This window comes from Pyrenophora tritici-repentis, chromosome 10 (genome assembly GCF_003171515.1).
Source record: "Pyrenophora tritici-repentis strain M4 chromosome 10, whole genome shotgun sequence".
Taxonomy (NCBI): domain Eukaryota; kingdom Fungi; phylum Ascomycota; class Dothideomycetes; order Pleosporales; family Pleosporaceae; genus Pyrenophora; species Pyrenophora tritici-repentis.
In genome coordinates this window covers 625,125-641,927 of record NC_089399.1, presented here as the reverse complement: position 1 = coordinate 641,927, position 16,803 = coordinate 625,125, and the positions used below count along the sequence as shown (strand labels likewise).

General features: G+C 50.5%; 10 protein-coding genes across 10 annotated transcripts; 4 read left to right on the top strand and 6 right to left on the bottom strand.

Moving 5' to 3' along the window:
* Positions 1 to 114: 114 nt before the first annotated feature.
* PtrM4_040760 (DUF1932 multi-domain protein) lies at positions 115 to 1,062 on the top strand (the record flags this gene model as incomplete). The annotated part of the gene is made up of 1 exon (XM_001937590.1): positions 115 to 1,062. The coding sequence occupies one exon, from the start codon at positions 115 to 117 to the stop codon at positions 1,060 to 1,062; it is 948 nt and encodes a 315-aa protein (XP_001937625.1).
* Positions 1,063 to 1,200: 138 nt separating this feature from the next.
* PtrM4_040750 (penicillin binding protein) lies at positions 1,201 to 1,914 on the bottom strand (the record flags this gene model as incomplete). Its single annotated transcript, XM_066104385.1, has 1 exon — positions 1,201 to 1,914. The coding sequence occupies one exon, from the start codon at positions 1,912 to 1,914 to the stop codon at positions 1,201 to 1,203; it is 714 nt and encodes a 237-aa protein (XP_065958949.1).
* A 79-nt stretch (positions 1,915 to 1,993) lies between these two features.
* Positions 1,994 to 2,518, bottom strand: PtrM4_040740 (penicillin binding protein; the record flags this gene model as incomplete). Its single annotated transcript, XM_066104384.1, has 2 exons — positions 1,994 to 2,130; positions 2,152 to 2,518. Coding segments are annotated over 2 exons (504 nt in total), but the record flags the coding sequence as incomplete, so codon positions are not given.
* A 593-nt stretch (positions 2,519 to 3,111) lies between these two features.
* Positions 3,112 to 4,636, bottom strand: PtrM4_040730 (GPI transamidase component PIG-S; the record flags this gene model as incomplete). The annotated part of the gene is made up of 2 exons (XM_001937591.2): positions 3,112 to 4,563; positions 4,613 to 4,636. The coding sequence occupies 2 exons, from the start codon at positions 4,634 to 4,636 to the stop codon at positions 3,112 to 3,114; spliced, it is 1,476 nt and encodes a 491-aa protein (XP_001937626.2).
* A 1,066-nt stretch (positions 4,637 to 5,702) lies between these two features.
* On the top strand, positions 5,703 to 6,766 carry PtrM4_040720 (Transcriptional regulator protein; the record flags this gene model as incomplete). Its single annotated transcript, XM_001937592.2, has 4 exons — positions 5,703 to 5,856; positions 5,896 to 5,987; positions 6,038 to 6,402; positions 6,451 to 6,766. 4 exons carry the CDS (start codon positions 5,703 to 5,705, stop codon positions 6,764 to 6,766), a joined length of 927 nt encoding a protein of 308 aa, XP_001937627.1.
* A 1,453-nt stretch (positions 6,767 to 8,219) lies between these two features.
* Positions 8,220 to 8,593, bottom strand: PtrM4_040710 (uncharacterized protein; the record flags this gene model as incomplete). Its single annotated transcript, XM_066104383.1, has 3 exons — positions 8,220 to 8,302; positions 8,411 to 8,415; positions 8,481 to 8,593. 3 exons carry the CDS (start codon positions 8,591 to 8,593, stop codon positions 8,220 to 8,222), a joined length of 201 nt encoding a protein of 66 aa, XP_065958947.1.
* Positions 8,594 to 9,956: 1,363 nt separating this feature from the next.
* On the bottom strand, positions 9,957 to 10,789 carry PtrM4_040700 (Atrophin-1 multi-domain protein; the record flags this gene model as incomplete). Its single annotated transcript, XM_066104382.1, has 3 exons — positions 9,957 to 10,290; positions 10,387 to 10,696; positions 10,750 to 10,789. 3 exons carry the CDS (start codon positions 10,787 to 10,789, stop codon positions 9,957 to 9,959), a joined length of 684 nt encoding a protein of 227 aa, XP_065958946.1.
* Positions 10,790 to 11,842: 1,053 nt separating this feature from the next.
* Positions 11,843 to 13,391, bottom strand: PtrM4_040690 (UbiH, 2-polyprenyl-6-methoxyphenol hydroxylase and related FAD-dependent oxidoreductase; the record flags this gene model as incomplete). Its single annotated transcript, XM_001937594.1, has 3 exons — positions 11,843 to 12,970; positions 13,017 to 13,231; positions 13,286 to 13,391. 3 exons carry the CDS (start codon positions 13,389 to 13,391, stop codon positions 11,843 to 11,845), a joined length of 1,449 nt encoding a protein of 482 aa, XP_001937629.1.
* Positions 13,392 to 13,859: 468 nt separating this feature from the next.
* PtrM4_040680 (Map, Methionine aminopeptidase) lies at positions 13,860 to 15,226 on the top strand (the record flags this gene model as incomplete). Its single annotated transcript, XM_066104381.1, has 3 exons — positions 13,860 to 14,450; positions 14,498 to 15,044; positions 15,093 to 15,226. 3 exons carry the CDS (start codon positions 13,860 to 13,862, stop codon positions 15,224 to 15,226), a joined length of 1,272 nt encoding a protein of 423 aa, XP_065958945.1.
* Positions 15,227 to 15,847: 621 nt separating this feature from the next.
* PtrM4_040670 (Cornichon domain containing protein) lies at positions 15,848 to 16,453 on the top strand (the record flags this gene model as incomplete). The annotated part of the gene is made up of 4 exons (XM_001937596.2): positions 15,848 to 15,948; positions 16,036 to 16,191; positions 16,241 to 16,307; positions 16,361 to 16,453. 4 exons carry the CDS (start codon positions 15,848 to 15,850, stop codon positions 16,451 to 16,453), a joined length of 417 nt encoding a protein of 138 aa, XP_001937631.1.
* Positions 16,454 to 16,803: the final 350 nt, after the last annotated feature.

The following is a 16,803-nucleotide window of genomic DNA, read 5'->3' as shown; positions in this document are numbered from 1 at the left end:
AAGGGTCGGCTAAAACTCCGACCTCCACCACCATCAGACTATCATATAGGTACAACACCCCCACCACCACCTGAACATCTCAAACAACTTCTATAGAATTAGTGGTTCGCAAATATGCCACGCCCAGTAGAAGAAAGCATCATAGCCATCTTCTCCATCGGCCAAATGGGCCTCGGCATCGCCAAACTCCTCCAAGCGCACAAATACCACGTCATCACAAACGTCAGTGACCGCAGCGCAGCAACAAAAGCCCGAGCCTTGTCCGCCGGCATCCAGCTCTACGATACCGATGAAGAAGTCATTAGGGAGGCAGAGTACTTCATAAGTATCGTACCGCCACTCGATGCAATCGCAACTGCCGAGCGCGTACGCAATGCCTGGGCAGGCTCGAAAAGGATTGGAGCACGAAAATTGTATTATTTGGACTTAAATGCGATTAGCCCTGCGACGGCGAAAAAGATAGCAGGAATATTTGAGCCACCAGAATACGATGTGCAAGTTGTCGATGGAGGCATCATTGGAGGTCCGCCAGCTCCTTCAAAGCAAGACCCATCTGGCTGGACGAGACCTGGGATCCCTCTCTCAGGTCCCCGTTCACTAGAGAACTGTGGCATGTTGGGCTGGGAAGTGATGAAAATCCTGAATGCAAAGCATATTGGCCCAGAGATCGGCACAGCGTCGGGGTTAAAATGTTGTTTCGCTGCTATAAGTAAAGGCTTTACTGCACTGGCGTTGCAATCTTTTACCACAGCATCTAGTCTCGGGGTGCTGGAGCACCTGAAAGAATACATGGATCTGTATAATCTTAATGCGCGGCAGAAAGCTGAGAAGAATATTGTGGGATGTACGGGCAAGGCGTATCGTTGGGTGGAGGAGATGAATCAGATAGGCGAGTGTTTTAGCACAGAAGGCGCGTGGCAGGATCAAGCGTGTGTGTTTCGAGAGATTGCGAGTTTGTTTCAGGGGCTGGCTGATGTTGTTGAGGAGAATGGGGGCCAGGGTATGAAGAACGACGAGGATGTTGTTGAGGCGTTGGGTAAGAAATTACATTCGAAATCGTGAGTATTGGAAAGGCGGCTTCTTCTACGAAAGACCTGGTAAACTTACATTCCCCCAAACGATAATTCTGCACATCTCATTTATCGTCATTCGTACAAACCCCAACTAACCCTAACGCCTATCCTCCCATCCCCAGCTTACTCACCCAACCAACCCCCCATAAACACCCTTTTCAACCTCCCCCCATGCCCTCACAACATGTTCATCCCCACCCGGCAGAACCTGCGCTCCAAGACACCCAGCAACGCTCCTCTCCCGATCCACCCACCAAAAACAATTCGCAAGTCCCATCCACCACATCGTGCCCCCACTCCTCCCCGTCTCACCCTCTTCCAGCGTCAAAAACCCGCCATACCCCCACCCCTGCGCAGGATCGCCCTTCTGCGGATACATATCATCCGCCTCGTTTACCAGACTGGCGTCCGCCGGCGGTGGGTTCCCGCGCGCAAAGTTGGGTTGGGTTGGGATTTGGTTGGTGAATAACAGGTCTACGGAGGAGGGGGCGAGGATGCGAGTGTTGGTGCTCGGGCAGGCGCCGGAGTTTAGGAGAACGGCGAGGAGGGTTGTGAAGGCTGTTGGGCGGCAGAAGAGACCTGCGCCGCCGGATTGGTAGAAGGAGGGTTGAGTTTGGGGTGGGCAGGAGAGGGCGGCTTGGAAGAGGTGGGGGCGTTCAGACAGGACGTGTGTGATGGGGTCGCGAGTGTGGAGTTTGGCGAGGTGCGGGTGCAGAGTGGATGGGGGGAAGAAGGTTGCGGAGGTTGGGGGGATGGAGAGAGGGGTGAAGATGTGAGCGGTGAAGTAGGTAGATAGGGTTTGCTTGGTTACGCGTTCGAGAATTATTCCGGCCCAATCCATGTTTATCTGTTTTACTGTGGTCAGTATGGAGCTTGATTTGGGGGTTTGGGGTCAATGGGTAGGGAGGTAGGGGGCTCACACCGTACTCCCAGGCATGTCCTGGTTGATTCACCATTCGTGCGTCTAGGACTTCGTTTATGTCGCCACTTGCTCCTTCTATCCATCCTTTTCCTCTGTTGACACATCTTACATCACTGAATCCATAACCGAAGCCCGCTGTATGACTTAGTAGCATACTCATCGTAATTCCCTTCTCCTGCTCTTCACCATCTCCCCATGACCCCGCTCTGTACACTTTCTTCGCCTTGATTTCTGGTGCTATCTTTGCCAACCACTCTTCATCGTGTAGAGGGATTTCCCCCTGTTCAACGAGCTGTAAGATCGCGATTGCAGTGACGAGTTTAGTACACGAGGCCATCCAGAAGAGTGTTTCGGTGGTGTTCATGGAGATAGGCGTATCCACGCCGAGGTTGCCAGCGGCGTGTGAGACTAGTGTTGCGCCGGACTTGTCAATTGCGTGAAAGACGAGGCCTGGGGCGCCATTTTTGACGGCCTTGTCAAGGGTTTGGATTATGGAGTCACAGGCTTCGGGTGAGAGAGGCATTTTGGAGTGAAAGATTCTCGTGTTCGTCTTAAGTCAGTAGTGGTGGTATAGGACGAGGTCCAAGAGACATGGAAAGATAACGAGCAAAACTTTCGCACAGAATACGAGTCTAGACATTCATCAGCGTCGCCCAATTGCCGAGGGTGAAAGTACGCCCGAGGCTGAGTAGTCACGTTTTTATCAACAGATAGCGGGACATGGTAAATAGATTATTCAAGGGCGTACGTACAATCGCCCTATACGAACACGATAGAAGCGCGTGGGCGGAAGATGGAGATGATAGAAGAGGTAGCTACATCGCATAGCCCAAGTATTGGCATTGAGCAACCTCCTGACGTGGATGTAATCTGGTGGAGCACTACCCGCCATCTACCCCGCTGCGGGACCTTAGTGCAGCTACCCGACCCGAGTGCTACGTGCTGAAATCGTACAACCAGCGATTCTGTTGCAGGATAAGCCTCGTACACCATACTTAGGTCACCAATGCGTCTCATTCGAGCGCGTGATATTCCAGCCATACCCTGCTCGTGCGCCAAATTTCCACCCCGCCGGATGTAAAAATGATACTAGCACGAACTAGGTTCGTGCGGATCTCAACTGCGCTTTAGTGCTGACTTCAATTCCTTCAGAGCGGCCATGACGAGGGGGACGGCGACAGGCCCTAGCAAGGGTAGATAGACGGCAACCTTATGCTCATCTGGAAAGTATACCTGGCCAACCATGGAACGTTCGAAGAAAGCCTTCTCAGCTTCAACTTCTGCAGCCCGAGCATGTTCAAGGGCGCTGGGAAAGCGGCCGTCTCTCAAGTAATCGCACGCTTGCTGAAGATGTGCAATGGTTTGGTGTGTAGATTGAGCAACGTTATCAGGAACTGGAATGGACGGGAGTTTTTGGTAGACCTGAGCCAATGCTCCCAATGTAGAAGATGCCGAGAAGATGAGTGATGCGGCTCGTACGCGCTCGAGGGTCGCTATGCGCAGGGGTAGGGAAGCCGGACTTTGTGGCAAGCCGAACAAGGAAATAAGCTGGTTCGAAAACGTGTGCATTGCCGGCGCAAGCATCTCTGTTGTTAGGCCATATGGCGTCTCTATTATGAAGCCTTCCGGTGTCTTCTCTTCGAAGTTCAAGATATGTACACCTCCCCACTGTGGAATTAACCAGCTATTTCCGCCATTCTCCTTGACTAGAAGCGGAGACTGCGCATGGTCCGGCACGTATAGAATGAAGTTGACTGTGGGTCCTTCACCGATGCTTGGGCTCAGAGGCCACTCAGCAGCGTTGACAAAGCCACTCAGATCTTCCTTGCGCAGCATCCACGCTTTGTTCTCTTCGTCATATTCGGGTTGGCGAACAGAAGGGGCGAAGGCGGCGTAGAGCTGTACTTGGGTGTCGACAGTGAAATTGCTAATGGCGGAGAAGGCGTTGAGAAGGGGACTCATATGCTTCTCAAGTGCTTCCTCGATCTGCCATTGTGAGGGAATGAACGAAGGAGTGAACAGGGAGAAGGTCAGATGGTATGTAGGTGCATACTTGAGTGCGCGGGTCGACTGGCGCTGGAGCTCTGCGGACGTCTCTGGGGAAAGGGCCTTCACTTTTGCAAGATGTGCGCCGGAGCTAGTGGAAAGTACATGCGCCAATTGGGCCTGCTCTTCTGTAAATATGCTGCGCAGCTCCTCGGCGAGAAATGTAGCGAGACTCGAGCCAGTAGAAGACTGCGATGGGATCTGATTTGGCGAGTAGTATACGTCGAGCGTGGGTGAATACGGCTGCAGGTGCGATCGCGGTGTCGCACCGGTTTCGACAGGTATCAATCGCACAACCAAAGCGATGTCGCGGTCATTGCTCGAGACACTTGATCCGTCTGAGATGACTTGTTGCGAGGTGTTCGATTGTGGGGGGTCGGCAAGCATTAAGCGGAGATGGTGTGCAGAAAAGTCATTGATGTCATCGAGCGCATGTTGCGTCGTGAGGAGAAGATGGTGCGCGTCCGAGGCGGGAATTGGGGCCTCTACAGCTATTCGAAGTGGGAAGACTGGCTTGCAGACCTGCAACTGTGTTAGTTCGTATGCGACTGCATCCGGTCTTTCGCCCTACCTTGCCCTCAGCCCAATCCGTCATTTCCTGCAGCGGCAGCTCCGCTCTGTAAATGGCCGTAGTCTTGAGCCATATTGGTAGACCGAGGAAGACAACTACAGCCCAGAACGAGGCAATGGACAGGCGTCGCAGTAATAAGCTCTGCTTTGACTCTGGCGGCGGCTGTTTTGGAGTTTTGGGGACAATTGATGGAGTAGAAGAAGAAGAAGAAGAAGGCAACGGCTCTTTCGCCCCGGCCGGTAGCGACGCGTCAGTCCCTGTTGGAGTCGCCATGTTGCGGTTGAGTTGTTGACGGCTGTCATTTCGACCATGTCGCGCTAACGCAGGGGTCTGTGCGCTCTCACAGCCAGCAGGGCATCCACTTGATCTTGATATGTACTGACTACACCAGAGTATGTATGAACCTGCTACAGCCACTTGAATCTAATACTACAAGGTCCCATAGGTGACCCCAGAACTGGTTTCTTAGCCACTCAAATGTGTGCTCGAATGTCTCCTGAACTTTATAGATTGGCCGACCCCTCTTTCAAGATGCATAGCCCAATACTTTACATACTGCTTATCCTGCAGTTCAAGAGCTTAAACTTGGTCCATGATTCAGGTTCTTGCTCGGACTGATTTACGCGTCTCAAGGTGCTTGGTCACGTAGCATGGCTGACATCACACTTGCTTTGTTCGTGAACGCGTGGTCTGTGCGCGTTAACTTGGATGAATGTATCCGCACGGTAGAGCACCCGCAGCTTGCTGCAACGCGAAAATATCATGAAAACAGCACAAGCTCAAGGCCCCTTGCTCAATAAATTTGTCTTTCACCTTGTCACTACATGATGGTTGGTATCAGTCGGGGGAGAGCTAGGGGCCCGATCGACGCGCCTGCCCCGCCCGAAATGCGGGGTTGCATGTATGGGGAAGGGACGAATCGAGAGGTTGTGACGCGGTCGATCACGAGATCAGGACGAGCAGCTACCCCTCTCGGCTGATACAGCTGAGCTCTTTCTTATTACTTCCTCTCCTCGCTCACACGACAACTTAATGCTCAATCCTCTCCACTACTCAATTCATCCCCAACAAATAAATCAAATCATTCACAATGAGTGCAATCGCTGAGAACAGCACCGATGGCCCTGTCGAGCAGGTCAAGGTGCTGTTCGCCCTGTTCCCAGGATACAACACGCTCGACGTGGCAGGTCCGCTTGAGGTCCTGAGCCGCTCCCTTCAGGACCCCAAGGACAAGGGCAAGTCGCGTGCTCAATGGCTCAATTGCTCTTGCTGACAACTTAAAGCCAGCAAGGCTTTCAATTGCCAGTTCGTAGGCACCGCCGCTGCCATGACTTCCGTCCAGGGTCTCACCATCAAGGCTGACATGGACTACGACGTAAGCATTGCGTTGGGCATACCAATGACAGTCGCTGACTTTGTTTGTAGGACGCCAACGATGAGCTCGAGGACTTTGACGTCGTCATTGTTCCCGGTGGTGAAGGGGTCTTTGATGTGCTCAAGAACAAGTCTGAGCCTCTAGACCTCCTCACCAAGTACGTCGAGCTTCAAGAGAAGAACCCAGCCAAGGAGCGCACCATCCTCGCCATCGACGTCGGTGCCCTGCTCCTTGCTCAACAAGGCATGCTCGAGGGTCTCGCTGCTACAACCCATCCAGACTACTATGTCCGCTTGGAGACCATATGCCAGGATGCCGCTAGGCGCGACATGTCTATGCGTACAGACGTCATGGAGGAGCGATACGTTGTCAACAACGCTCGCTTCGACTTGGGCGAGAACCCCGACGACAACCCGTAAGTAAGCCCTAGCCACTTTAGTATACATCCAGCTCACTATACCAGGTACATCATCAAGAAGTCGCGCGATATCCCCACCGCTCCAGAGGGCACCAACACCGGTCATGCCCGTAGGAAGTCGATTGCTCGCAAGGGCAGCAACGCTCTACGCGACTCTCGCCGTCGTGAGTCCATCGCTAGACGTGCTTCCATGCCTCTGGGCGGTATGCGTGTCATCACCACCGGCGGCGTGACTGCTGGTCTCGATGCTAGTCTATACTTGGTGGGTTCTTTGGCGTCGCACGAGTCGGCTCTGGAGGTTGCTCGTGTCATGCAGTACACTTGGGTCAAGGGCGTTACGGTTGATGCCATCGATGTTTGAGCTGGAGTTCCAGCACGATGCGCGAAAGGCGTTTAGGGGAGTGGGTTGTACAATGATCTGGAAAGTGATCATCTGAGAAATGTCGGGAATCTAGAAGATTGACCACGGCGAATCATGTGAGGATTCATGAATGAATGTAAAGAATTAAGAAGTTCATCAAGCTTTTATCGTGGGTGACAGTGATGTTGATGTAGTTGAAGTCAAGTCCCCGCAAATGGGCCGGATGGCTCCACAACGATAGCCGATATCGCCACTGACTCGTGTGGTATATCTGATGACGGTCTAGACGAATGCGTCTGGATTCCATGTTGATAAGAACATGCATTAGGGATGATCGCGTCACACCTGCTACAATACGTCGTTGTAGGGTATAGTTTTGGCCGGCTACCGTCAATGTCAAAGGTGAAGGATGTGAGCGTCAAGCCGACCGCCTAACTGCGCGTTGGAGGTTCTCACCCAAGAAACTCTACACAAAATGAATACATTCCAACAAGACTTATCTGGTGGCTGGACGTTTAGTGATGGGTTTATTGTAGAGCTTACCTTTGGTTTCACGTGATGATATGATGTAATACGCCATATTGGTAGTTCTTATTACTTAGCCGACTGACTCTTCGAACTACCCGTATCAGCCTTACTATCACTACTTCTATCCCAACACGAACTGATCTTAGATTGAGTATGTAGGTAATGATATGTCAACTACAGGGACTGCATCACGCATCGTCGTTAGGGACCCATACTCAACGTTTCATCCCCTTGACCACAGCCCATTAAGCATTGAGATGTCGACTCGCAATTACCTCCTGTATGTAGTAAAAAAATCCATGGTTACATATTCTGGTTGTACACACAACGGAAAGAGAAGCTGATAAGCTATTTACTTCCATACTGTAACAGGCTGAGCCTGCTACATGCGCTACGCTGTGAGCGTAGCTGTCGTCATGCGATTCCTTCGAGATGTATCTATAGGTTTCTTTCAGCATCCATCTGATTCGACTTCGGCCCGTCTTCGGTCCGGCCATGTATATATCTACAGCCTGCATCCTTCCGTAGCTCTTTGTCAAACCCACTCTGTTACAAGGCATCTCTTGATCAGTCATCTGCGTATCGTCATCGATACGGCCGCTGGGGTCTAGCCCCTTACACATACACCTGGGCAGCTATGGATAGAACTCGCGGCAAAGCGAGTAGGAAACCCATCGTCACGTAAAATCACAGGGAAAGAGAACATTTTATGTTCAAAACACTCAGTCAAAATTGGATATATGACGGAACCAAGCAATCATTACGCGGCAACAAACAGCGACCTAATGAATGAGCGTTTTTGAGCTGGCGAAAGCTCATCTTTTGTCGGATTTTTAGTACGAAAACTTCAATGTTGAAGCCAGGAAATCAAGTAACGAGTGTTGCCCCTACGGCCCCAGAAATCCAAGATCCCTCAAACAATCCCCTATGCCTGGAAACCTCGAACACGATGTCCGACTCCCGTGTCACAACCCTCACCGCATCCGTACGCCTTGGCGCAACCCTTATCTACACAGTAGAAAAGAGAGATAATTAGTATATAGTCCACATGTCTTGTTGCGGCAAAGGGGTGATGAAGCATCTTGCTGCTATAATACCGTAAGAGACAAAACTTACCGCAGCTATAGACGATGTTAGTGAAGAGTTGATACTGGGGGTAAAAGATGTATATAGTATTGAGACATACTCGGAAGTTTTACACTGGGCAGCGCATGCAGTGCAACGGTTTGAGTTGCAGTCCGCTAGTGTCCCGCCGAGCATGGAGGTAGCAAGGACGATGATGGCGAAGATGAAACGCATTTTGATTGTCGTTTTGTTTGTCTGGATAGGAAGAGTTTGGTGAAAGGTTTGGTAATTGATATTGTTATGATGATTTGCTTCGAAGAGAGATGTTGTGTGGAGCAGATGAGTTAGACGACAACAAAACACAAAAGCGGCAGACCGAGCACCTTTTATCTTCAACAAACACTCAATCGACCATACTGTGTGACCTCATGTTACGCGTGTTCAAGTTCATCATAACACCAAATGCGAACTAGTCAGGCAGCCTACTGAGTGAGGCTTGAGATGTCGCCGATGAAGCACCCTCGACTCTTGCTGATAGACTCCGCAACAATCAATTCAATCCGGTCACTCTCCTAGACCCACTTACCTATCTAGGTAGGGCTTAAACTCCTATAGGTAACTACTAGGCTTAAAGCGGTAATCAATCAATCCAATCTGAACCTTCTAGGACCCACTTAATTGATTGTTGCGGACTGTGCTTGCTGATAGCTACCCATTCGGCTCCTGCCGTCCGTGTGAAACTGGCTGTACTCAAAATTCCAATAATCCGTGTACTGTGCAGATCCCATTCGATAAGAGAAAATTGTTACGAGGTTTGGTAGGTTGGTATAATCTCGGAGACTCGTTGCACAGTCAGCTTACGATCTTCCACGCGCCGGGCCCAGAACTTGCCCGCGATTACTTTTTCCCCTCTTTCGCGTGGAGCAAGATACGATTGCCGGACGCCGCGCGGGGCATCTCTGCAGCTATTCTTACAGGTTAGTCTTCACAACATCATGGAAGCCCTGACTCGGGATCTTCATGAATGCGTACGTCGCGGTGCCGTGCCAGACCACCCGGTGTTTCTCAAAATAACAAGGTGACATATGTATGCTGACTGCCAACTTGAATTGATCTGCAGTCAGCTTCATTCTTCTTGTGTTGCTTGTTTGTGCTTGTTCGCAAAGATGTTGGTTGTGGGCTCGATTCGATCACTGCTTACTCTGGGGGTGTCAAACGCTTCTGTAAACCATGGGTGAGAAGCTGGAGAGTTGTACAATGCGCAGACTTCTAGCATGTTGGATACATGCCAAAATCGACTTCGCTTTCTTTGTCTCATCTGCATCTAAGTGCTTACTCCGAACGCACAATCAGTGCATAGTTAGTCGTCTCCTCGAAGCATTGTCTTTCGTAAACTCTATTCTTTTCAGCGAATGGAAAACTTCCCGCAACAAAACGGAAATATATATTCAGCTCTTATCTCTATTCCAGCATATACATCCAATCTCTTCTCCATCATTCCCTCTAAGCACTCCTCCATCCTTCCCCCTACACCTCCCCCTCCTAAACCACAGTAACAATCCCCCTCTCCACTCCACCCTTCCCCTCTATCCCCCAACTAGACCGTCATATTCCTCCCCCCATTCCTAGCGAGCAACGCGTCCCACCCCGAATTCGCGCCGGCGGCAAAATCATGCGTAATATACCCATACACATCGTGTACCGGGATACTCGCCGTCGCACTACCGGGGTTACTCACTTTACTCTGCGAGCACGCGAAACCAAATCGCCGACTACCTGTGGGGTCGATGACGACGGCGCCGGAGGCACTCGTGTACGAGGTGCAGCCGCTGCATTGAACGGTGTATTGGTAGTGTGTTGAGTTTGATTTGTTGCCCGTGCGGAGGGAGGTTAAGGTTGCGGAGGGATAGGCGGAGGGTGTGGAGTGGGAGCTGTGTGATGGAGGGTGTTAGTTGGGTGTTTCTAATTTTGGATGTTTGTGGGAATTGCGTAGGGTGGCTTTGGTAGTGGGAAGTGGATGTACATACGTAGCCCATCTTGAAGACACAGTAGAAGCTTTGTTCCCATTCGGATATCCTACCGTGAGCGGATTTCGTATCATACCCCCGCCCCAGGCTAATCCCACCCAGCCGAGCGAGATTGGAGCTACGACTTGGAGGACGATGTCGTAGGGTGTGTTGGCGGGGACATTTGCGGGTTGCGCAATGCGGTAGACTATGTTGGAGGTGAGGGTTGCGGCGGCCTTGGTTTCGGAGAATGTGAAGCCTGTTTCGGTGTCGTGGTAGCTTGTGGATCGCGGGGAAAGGGTGTGTGGGTTAGGGGCTGGAGATGCGTAGGCTGAGGGTTTTTTAGTGGGAAGTGAATGTACTGTGAAGGTTCATGGTACGGACTTAAGCTTGTCAAAGCGGCGAAGAGGTGTGAGAAGTGCATTTTTGCGGCGAGCCCTTCTTCTCAGAGCCCTAGAGCGAATAAGAAAGAAAGTACACTATGGTCAGAGAAGCTTCACTTGTAAGGGCGGGATCGAAAAGTCTGTGTCGAACATAGAAGCTCAACTTCGAGAATACTTGAGAACATTTATGAGGCTCGCCAAGCTACCACACTTACGTTCCATGCACTCGATGTATGCATTGTAAAGTAGCACATGGTGATAAACAAGCATGCGGGCAAGAGAACCAGAATACCGTCTAGTTAATCCCTGGTTCATACCTTGTGACTTGGATTACGACCCGGATGTGAGCTAGCAATGCGTCTAGGACATTTAAAGCAGCCCATAAGAATGCTTTGATTACTTTTTGGACGCATCATTGTCAAAATATTGGGTCGAGTATCCTTGCCAGTGCCGTGAGGATACAGCTTCTGGAAGGTCAAGGCCCATATTATGATATCGATAGCTTGGACCGCGGAGTGTATGCATATTTACCCATATAGCTTGTAAATTGTGTGACAAATATATCCATGTATAATTGGACTGGGAAAATAGCCGATGCCTGAAATGTCGACAAGTTCCTGAATGAGGTCGTGTGTCCGGTGTAGAGCGACACCTAACGAGGGGTGTCGGGCCATCTATCGCCTGCGAAAAATCGTGGATGCACCTGTCATGCAACAAGAAACTAACAGACAACATTCTTGTCGTATTCGAACATCTCCAGTACTTGCGTTCGGATGTTGAGTACAGTGTGCCAAGATGTTGCATCTCGCTCCGAATCACACTCCCCACATGTCGCTTGCTTGTGGGGCACAACATTAATACCCATGCGACCTCGCGTGGCAGCTCATACTATAACACCAAGTGGCTACCTGTGACAAGATAAATCTCATGCGAAAAAAGCTGCGAACTCATTGCTATATCGTTATCATTGGTTCTGCAGAGGTCTTGGGGGTGGTGTATTTCCATAATTAGCGGTTATCTATGTACTCACTAAAAGCTGATTTCAAGATCCATGACCACTAGAGCGGAGATTTGATACTGTGCCCATTATTTGCTCAACCTTTGGTGAGCTTTTGCAGCCTTTGCGCCGCTACACAAATGGTTCTCATGATGCCTTTCTTTGCTTGGTGTCCACCACGAGATCTTGCAAACCAGAAAGCACAGCCGATGACCGAGGTAAATGCGAGACCGACGATGCCATCCAATATCTTTGCCTGTCTCTGTGCCGCTTGCTGAACTTCGGAATATCGCATGTTGCTAAAGGTCACCCGCGAATACTGAGTGGCCCAGCCCAGACTTGGCACGTAAAGGTACAGCTGTTCCTCAATCCACTTCCTCAAGAGATATAACGGCTTCTTGACATCGCTAGCCATTTCGTAATAGTTTCCCAGAGCGAGGTCGTTGATAGTTTGCGCATCGGGAGTGCGCTGCTTGGTATATTCATCCAACGCCTTTGTCCAATCCTTGGGGTACTCGTCGAGGAACTCGAACAACACACGGACGTCTTCCAGTCCAGCATTCATACCCTGGCCATAGAAGGGTACCATGGCATGAGCAGAGTCTCCCACAATGACCCCAGAGTCTCCGTAGTGATATGGTGTACATTTTATCGAAATCAAGGGAAGATGCTGATTGGAAGTATACTGTTTGCGGAGTTCATCTTCTGTGATGAGATCTGGTACTACACCCGGGAACTTCTTGTCAAAGTATTCGACCACTTTTCCTGATGCATCCAGTTGTTTAAAGCCCTCCCTGGTCAGAAAAAGAGTAGATGTGAAGGTTTTATCGAGATTTGGAAGCGCGATGAACATTGACTCATCTTGAGGCCAGATGTGCAGGTAGTTGGGTGGTATCCGGAACTCACCATCCGGTGTAGGCGGGACATGAAATTGGCACCAGAGCTTATCGATATACTCCTGCTGAAATGACATGGGCACAAACTTCATCAAATGATATCGCACAGCGGAGTGGGCTCCGTCGGCGCCGATCATGAGATCGAAGCGGATCTCGAACTCGTCACCCTGTTCTTCTGCCGACTTGGTCCGATGCTCGAACCATGCGACTTTCTTCCTGAAATCTACACCAACAAGCTTGTGGTTAAAGACGAGCTTGACATTAGGCATAGCCTCAAGATGATCGATTAATGTCTTGTTAAGGCCGGTACGGTCCATTGCCAGCAGGCTCTGTTACAATTAGTATACTATAAGTAGTTTCGTGAGATGGACCTACTCTTCCTCTCGCATCGTACATCTGTGGCTGACGAACATATTCTCCGTTTTTCCTTACATGGATCATGCGACCATGCATTGGGAAGGTGTCCTTTAGTACTGCATCTGCGAGTTCGGATAATCCTGTCTTACGCAAAGAGTTTATGCCGCGCTCGGAAAGTGCAAGATTGATGGATTTGGAGAAGTTTAGTGGAACGGTATTGGGATCCCGGAGATCTGGCTAGCGTAAGCATGTTTGCTCGGTGGTATGTCGGTATACCTATGACTGACCTGCTCTGAGCTCATAAACTTCTACATCAAATCCACGCACAGCAGCATACAGGGCCGCTAGAGACCCGACTGGACCAGCTCCTACGACAACAACTTTCTGTGTCATCGTAATGGGAGATAAGGAAGATTAACGAAGAGTCGAGTGGCTTATGTACAGCCCGGGTTCAGATTAAAGAAAGAATTCAGAGCTTTACGAAGATGAAAGAACCCAGCGAAGCAAGTGAGTTGTGATGGATTCATATGCAGTGAACCCAAAGAGTCAGATACATAGGATGGCAAAAGGTGGGCAGATGATGCACGTAAAGACCTAAACAGGTAAGTGCGCATCGCACCACCGCTAGTTAGTCATCAAAGATCGGCCGCGTTGGTGTCTGGACCCCTGCAAGGAATTGTGACTTGACTGATGATGCGGCGTTAACGTTAGAGCGAGAGCAGCAAACACTCATCTTTTTGCGCTGTCCACGACTTCACACAGAGGCGGACTGGGAATTTTGGAGAAACCAGTCTTGCATTTCTCAGGCGACTACCACTATACATACGGCTCTTTTGCACATTACCAATTTTTGCACACACGATGGCTGTAGACGCCCCGCGCAAATGCTCGGGCAAGGATTGCGACAACGACGCCGGCACGTTGCAGTGCCCAAACTGCCAGAAACTTGGCAAAGAAAGCTTCTTTTGCTCACAGGACTGCTTCAAGCGAAACTGGGTATATATTCACTTCAACTTTAGACTCGAGACCAACAATCTAATAGCATGGCAGGGTGAACACAAGAAGGAGCACAAGTCACAAAGTAGTATTCTCCAAAGTATCTTTACGCCGAAAGTAGTTTCTTACCCGGATCCAGCCACCGGTCATTACAACCCGTTCCCCACGTATCCGTACACTGGAGCCCTAAGACCTGTATACCCGCTGTCGCCGCGACGCGAAGTGCCGAAGCACATCAGGCTACCCGATTACGCAAAGGATGGCATACCGCGTTCAGAGCAGGTGTTTGTCAATAGGAATAAGATTACGATTTTGAGCAAGGAGGAGCAGGATGCGATGCGCAAAGTGTGTCGATATGGACGGGAGATTCTCGACATTGCAGGGCGAGCTGCAAAGCCTGGCGTCACGACCGATTACATCGATGAAATTGTCCATAATGCCACCATCGAGCGTGATGTGAGTGGTAGCAGCAGGCCCTTATCTCAACGCGCTAACCGTAGCAGTCGTATCCATCGCCCCTCAACTACTGCAACTTTCCCAAATCAGTTTGCACGTCGCTCAACGAGGTCATCTGCCACGGCATCCCCGATCAGCGAGTACTCAAAGACGGCGACATTCTAAACATCGACATCTCGGTATACCATGGCGGTTTCCACGCGGATCTGAACGAGACATATTACATTGGTGACAAGGCATTGGCGAATCCCGACGCGGTGCGGGTGACTGAGGCAGCGCGGGAATGCTTAGACAAGGCCATCGAAATCGTCAAGCCCGGCACACTCTTCCGCGAGTACGGAAACGTCATCGAGAAGCACGCAAAGACCAAGAACTGCAGCGTAATCAGGACGTATTGCGGACACGGTGTGAACCAATTGTTTCACTGCGCACCCAACGTACCGCATTACGCAAAGAACAAGGCGATCGGCCAGGCGAAACCAGGCATGTGCTTCACAATCGAGCCCATGATCAGTCTCGGTTCACACAGGGACAAGACATGGCCGGATGATTGGACTAGCGTCACACAGGACGGCTCTCTGACAGCGCAGTTCGGTACGTACTCTGCTAATTCCAAACATTTGTATATCTAACATGACCCAGAACATACCCTACTCGTAACCGAGGATGGTGTCGAGGTCCTGACGGCAAGACTGCCAGATTCACCAGGTGGCCCCGTACAAATACCGGGAGTCACAGACGGTGAGAAGAAGGAAGAAGTGACGGCCGCGTCTTGAGGAAGTTGCCAAAAATAAGGTGTATACATATAAAGTAAAAAGCGATTGGCCCGGGCGTAGTGGCTCGACCCCCAACTTTGTTCTAGTCGATAGATAGCTCGTATCCAGTGATGAGTGACGCCGGCGTAGAAGTTATAGCGCTAGGCTTGGGTGCATCGATATCTTGTCAACTATGTTCCGACCACAGCGACCGATCCGTCCTCCGAGGTCACACACGATGCGAAGCGAAGACGCTAACGGCCATGCTTGTCGCCCGCTGTTCAGGGAAGCATTGGCATCTCGTGTCTCCGCCTCAACGTCATCTACGCATCTTTGCTCAGCCTCCAGCAGAAATCGGGCACTTTGTTAATTCCAACAGTACCCTGTGCCATTTTCCATCGCTACACAATCTCAGCTGTCTACCGTGCACCCGACGTCATCGCAGCTTGTAACCAGGCCCCGCGCACAAGCTAGCTTCCCGTGTTTAGCCCGCCAACGTGCAAACACACGACCGCATCCGAGCCTCGAGCCTCACACATACCTGTTCATTTGCGCCGAAGCTCTTACTGGCGACACAGTCAGCCGACTCCGACTCGCTTTCATACAAAATACACGTGCTACACAGCACACGACATTCCCACAATGACTGGTGAGGCGTGGTTGTACCTGTTGGCGGTGTTGATAAATGCCGTCAACCTATTCCTTCAGGTCTTCTTCACCATTATGTACAGCGACTTGGAATGGTAAGTGATATTCACGAGCAGATTGGGGCGCATGGCGCACGTTGCGACCTCTGAAATTCCACCGAGCACATGCTAAATTTGCGACAGCGACTACATCAACCCCATTGATCTGTGCAACCGCCTGAACACATACATCATCCCCGAAGCCGCCGTCCACGCTTTCCTGACCGTCTTGTTCCTTATCAACGGATACTGGATCGCCCTGCTCCTGAATCTGCCTCTATTGGCATGGAATGGAAAGAAGTATGTGGCTTTGCCATTTACATGATAAGAAAAATGCTGATTATAATAGGATCTTTGAGAACCAGCACCTCTTGGACGCGACGGAAATCTTCCGGAAGCTTAATGTGCACAAGAAGGTATGATGGTGAAGTTTGACAGCTTGGCAGCGCTCGAGACTAATATCGACCAGGAATCCTTCATTAAGCTGGGCTTCCATCTGCTCATGTTCTTCTTCTACCTCTACAGCATGATTGTCGCCCTCATCCGCGACGAGTCTCATTAGGTAGGGACCTGGCTGTGCATCGTGTTCGTGATGATTTTCGTGGGGGTATTGATGGCGGCCAGCCACCACAAAGAAATAGAGGAATGGCTAGGGAGACAGGACCAGGGGCTTTTGATATCCGGCTCGAGAAGCAGAGCCACGCGCACGCATGTTTATAGTGGGGTAGCATGACAAGGAAGTTGAGCTGGGTTGAGGGGGAATATTTTATGTGACAGGCTCTAGGAAACGAAGAGCATGAAAGAAGAGATTTGGACGGACTTTGTGTCCTAATGGCGTATGATAGCGTTATATTAGCTTGTTGTGAATGGACTATTTTTCACATGAACATACCGCGCCTTGACGCTAGTCTT